Genomic DNA, 7,143 nt, shown 5'->3' on the forward strand with positions numbered 1-7,143 from the left:
CACACACACACACACACACACCCATCCACCCACACTCACACACACACACACACATGCACGCACGCACGCACGCACACAAGTACATCTTACTTCAGTCGTCCTAAAGATTTTGACGTGGTTAGTTGTCAGTAAATTTGAAATTCAACCGTAATTGTCTTTGTTACTACGTCTGAACCGTAAGCATTGCATACAAAATATTATATATATAAAACATCAAAATTTTAGTTTTATAATTTAACTTCAGGTCATTCTAATTTTACAAATATCTTTTTTTTTTATTATTTAGTCTGTCTTTGATACATTATTCTATTTCTTCGTTTTTACTTTTCATAACAACTACTTTATTATAATTTTATTGCTGGAATTAAATCTGTTCTCATCGTCGAACGTAAAATAAGTTTTGATTATTGTCTCTTTTTTACTGAATAAAGAAAATTCTGTAATTTCTATTTATCAGATATTAAAATGACAAACAATTATATAATTTATTTTTAATGTTTCTTTTTTCATACTCATTAGTAATTTATACAAAATGTTGCTTTCAACCTTTGATAACTGTTTCTTATTTACATTATATTCCTATATTCATATTCAATTTGAATTACGTTAACTATTTTCACTGTTTTTCATATATATAATATTTTTAAATGAATATTTTGTTTATGTAAATCAGAAAGAAATGAAGAAATGTTCATATATAAAATAAATGTTCCAAATTACATATACATATAGTATCACTAACGATAAAATATGTGAATTTAGCAGTAAAAGATATTAAAATATAATGGCAGATTTCGATAAAGTTTTTATATAGTGCTATTATTGTGAAAGCATATTGTGTAGGGTATCAATTCATCAAAAATAATACACGCGCATCTTTAATAATTTTACATCTGAGTTATGAATGTTACATCGGCATTGTTTTAGACATTGTTAACAGTATATCGATGCCTGAGCTATAAGTGTTATATCGAGAACAACATGAAGAGAGGTCTATGTCAAGAAATTAACGAAAAGCGAAATTAACGAGACCTTTCTTTATGTTTTTCTCTAGCAGCTTTCTACGGTTCGGATATTCTTCTGTCGTTTTGCAAAAATTGTTTAAGGCGTTTAATGAGTGAAATAGTTACGTTAACGGCGATCTTTCGTGATATGATTTCTTTGATAAAAAAAATTTATAAAATAAAAAATTCTATTTTTCTACATCTTTAGGTGGATAAACTTGATAGTAAACATTCGAAAAAATTTAAACAGTGAGAATTACAAAAAGAATTCAAAGAACATTACTATAAAATTAATTGAGAATATCTCTGAAAAGATTGGGATTTGAATCTAAAAGAAATGAATTCTAAATCTCAAAATTCGCAAAATTTGAATCTACATGAACGAACGCACAATGACCCAAAAGGATATGTATGCTATCATTGCGGTAAGATTTAAGTGATGATTTTTTTTTTGTGGTTAATATTTTTAGTATTTTTGATAACTTTATATTATTTCAACAGTTATCAGTTTTACCATTTTCATATTCATTTCACAACAATAATCTTCATTAATATTAAAGATGAGCAATTTACCTTCACGAAAGATTTCACAAAACATAATAAAGAAGTACATGAAGAAGTTAAACCCTATAAATGCGGAAAATGTGATAAAACGTTTCGATATGAAGCGGAATTGCTTCGTCATGAGCCGATTCATGCAGGGGAAAAACCTTATAAATGCAAGTCGTGCGAAGCATCATTTAAGTGAGTACTTTGAAGAATAAAAATTAGAGAAATTATTTGATATTTATACTTAAATTAATTGATAACAAACGATAAATGTTGCTATGGTCATTTCATAGTCAAAGAGGAACTCTAATAATAGTGCACATAGAGGCGAAGTATTGTATTGATAAAAATTAGTAAGTGTATCGTGTGTGTTTTCAGAACTCAGGACTGTTTGAGTTATCATATAAACACGATTCATATCGAAACACATAAATGTGACCAATGTTTATGTACATTTGCTTCTCGTAGCCACTTAGAACGGCACTTAGAAATACATGATATAGACGAAGAATATGTTTGCGAGGTATGTGCTATAAAATTATCATTTTTTTCTAATTATTTCTCATATGATTGTTTTTATTTTTAAATTTCTGTAATAATAAATATGCTTTATTTCAGGTTTGCGGCGAAGGCTTTCTTATAAAGATAGACAAAGACATGCACAGTTTGATACACAGCGATAAAAAGCTATTTAAATGTTTAGCATGTGGCGACTACTTCAAATATAGACGCTCACTTCGTATACATGAGCAAAATAAGGTTATTCACAAGAAAATATTTAATCGATTTAAGCAAATTCTCATTTGTCTTCCTATTTCTATTATATATTGTATTTATAACCATATTATGACAGATAATTGCAATATATCAAAACACATTTTATATATGATTGTTTTTATTTTCACATTCCTATAATATTTTATTTTAGGTTTGCAGCAAAGTCCTTCGTTCCAACCACGACAAATTCCTTCGTTCTACTCACAATGAAGTTCGCAGATTAGTATACAGCAATAAAAAGCGGTTTGAATGTTTGGTGTGTGGCGAGGACTTCAGATCTAGAAGACTACTTCGTACTCATTTTCATGAGCAACATAAGGTGATTCACAAGAAAATATTTAATCGATTTAAGTAAATTCTCATTTGTCTTCCTATTTCAGTTATATACTTATAACCATATTATGGTAGATAATTGCAATATACTAAAACACATTTTATATGTAAAAAATTATTTATTTTTAGGATTACATAAGTGACACCTGCACGTCAAGTGAAAAACAAACTGCAACTCAAACAAACTGCAACAAAACAGATGTAGAGTTAGCGATACAAGCGAATATAATTCATAAAAATAGCTAATGACAAAGTAGGAAAGACAATAATGATGGATAAGCGCTAAGCATTGCGTGGAGAGGAACGCCGAATGCAAGCGGAATCAGCGGATACTGAACAGACAGAAGAGATGAACTCGAGCAGTAGAGAGGGCCACAAATAAAGAGTAACGACGACCCGAAGGCTTGAAGCGAGTCGTGGGCTGAGACGATCTTTCCCGTTGGCAGAGGAACCGAATATCTGAGCAGAATGATATCGGCATGAGCAGAATGCATCTGCAAACATAAAGGAATGCTATAAAGGAATGGCTATAAGGAAGGCGATGACGTGACTTGGTGTTTTGATGCAACTGCAGAAGCAGTTTCCTTCCGGATCGGCTCTTTTCTTTACGTACGCTCAGGAACGCATAAAAGATATGTAAAACGCATTAATAATTGTATTGCGGTACCGTCGAATTGCGAATCATCTCGAATGTTTTCATATACTAAAGTTCACATGTATTTTCGACGCGAGCGAACTGTTCGCGACGCACTTTGAACACGCTATGTAACGAATGCGAACGCATTGAAAGAGAATCACTGTCGAGTTCTGACTAATATCTTTTAATAAAAGAGTGACGATTTTCCGAAATAAAATAATTGTAATAGATTTCACAATCTATTTCCTCTCCCGTTGGAATATAACTTTATGTCGTAATCTTTGTCTTTATTCGACGTATGTTGGGTTTAGTAGTGTTATTTTTCATAAATTATAATCACGTTACACAGATCAAATACAATTATGACTACTCTTAACAATAATGACAAACAATAATGATGAAGGAAGTGAAGAATAAAGATGTTACTTTGTATGAGATATTGTATGCATAATGAGAGTTTTTCAAAAGATACAATTTTGCGCGCTAAAAGATACGTACAATTGTGAGACAGAACACTGTCAGACACTGAAGCATCGTCGTGTAAAGTTGACAATTCGTTCAGAAGACAAAACGTCAAACAATTGTTTTGGTTAAAAAATCTATACTTTGGATAAAAATTCTGAAAAAATGTTGTAAGTTTACTATCGAAGTGGACATTTCTTGTTTCTGACTTTTTTGTTTAAATCAATAATTATTGAAATAAAAATGTCTAAACTTAAATATAACTACTTTTACGATTTTTTTTTCCAATCTTTCCAGTCATCGAATCAGTATGAATAAAAAACTAAAATACTCGGCCAATCTTAAACTATAACAAAAATTTTATTTTGTTTTGATCTGTTGACAGTGAAAGCTTCATTATAACGAAGACGCGTCCGTGGCGCCTTATATAATAAAGTTTTTCATACATATATTTACTGGGTGTCCCGAAATTGTTTGCCAAGCGCTTTTGTGTAGATAGATCGGACTAGAATGAGTCGAAAATTCTTGTACCATTTTGCAATTTTCGCACTAATTGATAAGATATTAATTATTAAAAATTGCCGAATACTGGTCTTCAATAATTTTTTTCTCAAATTCTATCAACTTAACAGAAAAAATGTGAGTGATAGAAATTGTTTATTTTCTCCTCGTAGAATTCTAAGAATTTTTTTAGAATTTTTCATCAATTTTTTTAGTGCTGCATTTTTTTTATATTGTATATACAGAGTGATTCGTGTAAAGTGACCGGTTTATTTATTAGCGAAATATGAAGACATACGGAAAAATTACGGTTTATATCAACATGTTCAGTACAAAGAGGGATATCGCACAGTGGAAATGATTATTTGATGGAAATAATTATTTAATGGACGCACTGGGGATATTTCAAGGTGGACTTTATTTTTTTAAATGGAACACCCTACTTTTTATTCAAGTATCTAATAGCTGATGTCGAGAGCTTTTCAAAACACTATAATAAAGTTATTTTTCATTGATTTATTTCATTTATTTTTTATACTTTTCGAGTTATAAGGCTCGAAAGTTACAGTATTGCCGGCATTAGCATTACCACCGAGATACTATTAAAGACCGTCTGGCGTATTATTGCTCCGTTTTCAAAAAACCTGACAAAGAATGTACTTTTTATCTATTTATTTTTTTAACTGCCTATATTTCTGGTACATTTTCCTTAGCAAATTCACGATAAATTCGTCTTTCATTCTCTCTTCCTTTTCTCCGCTTTGTATCAACATTCTGTAACATACACCATTGGACTGGACGACTCCGTCGAATAATGTTCTCTCCCCTAAGCTCTCTCCGGCGGGTTGCGATGAACGAAATTGAGATTCTCGCGCGCGGTAATTTATGGATAATGATAATGACCTCTCTCGCGTGAACCTCTCAACGATCCTGACGGTAACGCGGATGTTAACGAGCGCGGAGAGCAGGGAAGGAGGGCAAGAGATCTCCCCGTGTAATCAGATGCGATGATGCTGCAACCGGACGAATGATTCTGCCTTCCCCTGAGCCGCGGTAAAAAGCAGAAGGAACAAATAGTCCTTTTTGGATCCTTTTTCTGCTATATCCTGCTTCTTCTTCATCCTGAATTCCAGCAACAAAAATATCATTAAGAGAACGGAAAGAGACGAGAGATAGTCACGAAAGGTTCTACCAGGAAAACGAGATATATTATCTTTTATGAAATGATATTACGTGAAATGATATTGATTAGATATCAGAACAGGACAGATATCTAATCAAGAAAGATCCTCTTATGCTGTTAAATCTGAATGACTGAACTGAACATACCGCGAATTCGAGGAATAATCGTGCGTTCTGATGATTTCGGATTGCGTTTCAAGAAGTCAATAATAGAAGATAATGGCTGCGTTCAGCATGTTGGAGAAACAATTTATTAAATCTTAATACATCCCAAACAACAAAAAGTTTAAAATTATGATATGATCTTCAAATCGTCTATTAGACGCAAAAAAAAACGTCTTATGACCTCATCTTAGACACTTTTTGTTGTCCGGAATATTTCTTTAAACAGTACTAAGTAAATATTTACTTATAGTAAATAAATATTTAATAAGAAAAATGATAGTCGAATCTGAGAAGAATAATCGATTATGATTGGTCAATTTTTTACGACTTAACACTTAAAACTTAGATAATGACTTATTATTGTAGAAATTAAATTATATGTGTGTACGCTCTACTGAACCGGTAAAACATGGCTGCGCTAAATATATAGAGCAGTAAAGAAAAAAACGAAAGATCCCGACAATCATTAACTACGAATCAGAGTTATTCCTTCACGAGATTCATCGCGTACGTCTTCGTTTCACCTTACGCTCATTTGTAGAGATACAAGAAACGAAAAAATATCCGGGGTGGCCGATCGCCGCGTAAAATCGAGCGATCGTCGACGGTGACCGGGTCGGCAAGAGACCGTGATGGACGGTCCAAACGAGATTAATAGAGATCCGCCGCTGTCAGCCGGACGTCTCCCAGCCGGCTACTGCAGACGACCAGTCTTCCCGCAGATTGCAAGCTGCGTAGGCAGCACGAGCTCGATACGCGATCGATCCTTCATAAAAAGCTCCGATACCGATCCTTCGGCCGGGATCCAACTATCGTCAACTTCGCCAACTTACCCTCGCGTATATCTGCCGGGTTCTCTGAAAAAAAGCAGCGGTATCGCACATCCGGATGCTTCGAAATCATCCTCTGGTGATCCGGAGATTCGCGACACGATCGTGAGAGAGGTCACGAGGTGGTGATCGGTCTTTCCTTTTCGTCGGTGAACGCGTTTGTTATCCGCATTTGTCATCCTCGACAATCGATATCGATATGCGCGTACAAAGCACGAGAGGACGATGGACCGTCCTCGTTGGTTTCGCTATAGTTTGCATGACCAATTTGCGATTAGGTAACGCTGCTGATTAGCCTCTCCCTTTTTTCTCCGTTCTGCTTTCCTCTCATCCGTCTCAGAGCACACGTAGCGATCATACATACACATGTATTGCACATAAATTCCACACACGTTCAGAATTATAGAATACACTTTAAACACTTTAAATTCTTTGGAATGGATTCTCACTCTAAAGAATAAAAATTTTGCCACTCTTGAAAAAGATGTTGGACCTCTAAGAGATTTCACTCTTTAGAGTGAGATCTCCACTCTAAAAAATTTAGAGAATAAAAAAACAGCATCTATATTTTCGACTTTTTAAGGATGAAATTTTTAATAATTTTTCGAATGATCTCTAATAAAAGACGTATGAGATGAAAAATCTGGATTTACTCTCAGATATTGAAATTCAATTTACAACTTTTCCTATATATATATATATA

The 7,143-nt window shown here is 33.4% G+C and overlaps 3 protein-coding genes across 8 annotated transcripts in view; 2 read left to right on the forward strand and 1 right to left on the reverse strand.

Annotated features, from left to right (window-relative positions):
• LOC108747434 (zinc finger protein 708-like) overlaps window positions 1–3,548 on the forward strand; it is a 12,956-nt gene extending 9,408 nt beyond the window's left edge. For 2 of the 4 annotated variants that reach the window (XM_018484883.1, XM_018484882.1), the window contains exons 2-7: window positions 1,213–1,429; window positions 1,565–1,748; window positions 1,932–2,076; window positions 2,172–2,312; window positions 2,482–2,649; window positions 2,793–3,548. In XM_018484883.1, coding sequence (XP_018340385.1) covers window positions 1,342–1,429; window positions 1,565–1,748; window positions 1,932–2,076; window positions 2,172–2,312; window positions 2,482–2,649; window positions 2,793–2,909 — 843 coding nt within the window. In that variant the 5' untranslated portion in view covers window positions 1,213–1,341 and the 3' untranslated portion in view covers window positions 2,910–3,548. Of the gene's footprint in view, window positions 1–1,212; window positions 1,444–1,505; window positions 1,749–1,931; window positions 2,077–2,171; window positions 2,313–2,481; window positions 2,650–2,792 lie in introns of those variants that run through there. The other 2 variants (XM_018484884.1, XM_018484885.1) reach the window with 2 other exon arrangements.
• LOC108747425 (spermatogenesis-associated protein 5) overlaps window positions 1–7,143 on the reverse strand; it is a 104,279-nt gene that overhangs the window by 8,562 nt on the left and 88,574 nt on the right. The gene's annotated exons all lie outside the window — the stretch shown is intronic.
• The window catches only part of LOC108747433, a 6,416-nt gene continuing 5,612 nt past the window's right edge, over window positions 6,340–7,143 (forward strand). For both annotated transcript variants that reach the window (XM_018484880.1, XM_018484881.1), the window contains exon 1: window positions 6,340–6,718. In XM_018484880.1, coding sequence (XP_018340382.1) covers window positions 6,640–6,718 — 79 coding nt within the window. In that variant the 5' untranslated portion in view covers window positions 6,340–6,639. The remainder of the gene's footprint in view (window positions 6,719–7,143) is intronic.

Source organism: Trachymyrmex septentrionalis, unplaced genomic scaffold (genome assembly GCF_001594115.1).
Source record: "Trachymyrmex septentrionalis isolate Tsep2-gDNA-1 unplaced genomic scaffold, Tsep1.0 scaffold2, whole genome shotgun sequence".
NCBI classification, from domain to species: domain Eukaryota; kingdom Metazoa; phylum Arthropoda; class Insecta; order Hymenoptera; family Formicidae; genus Trachymyrmex; species Trachymyrmex septentrionalis.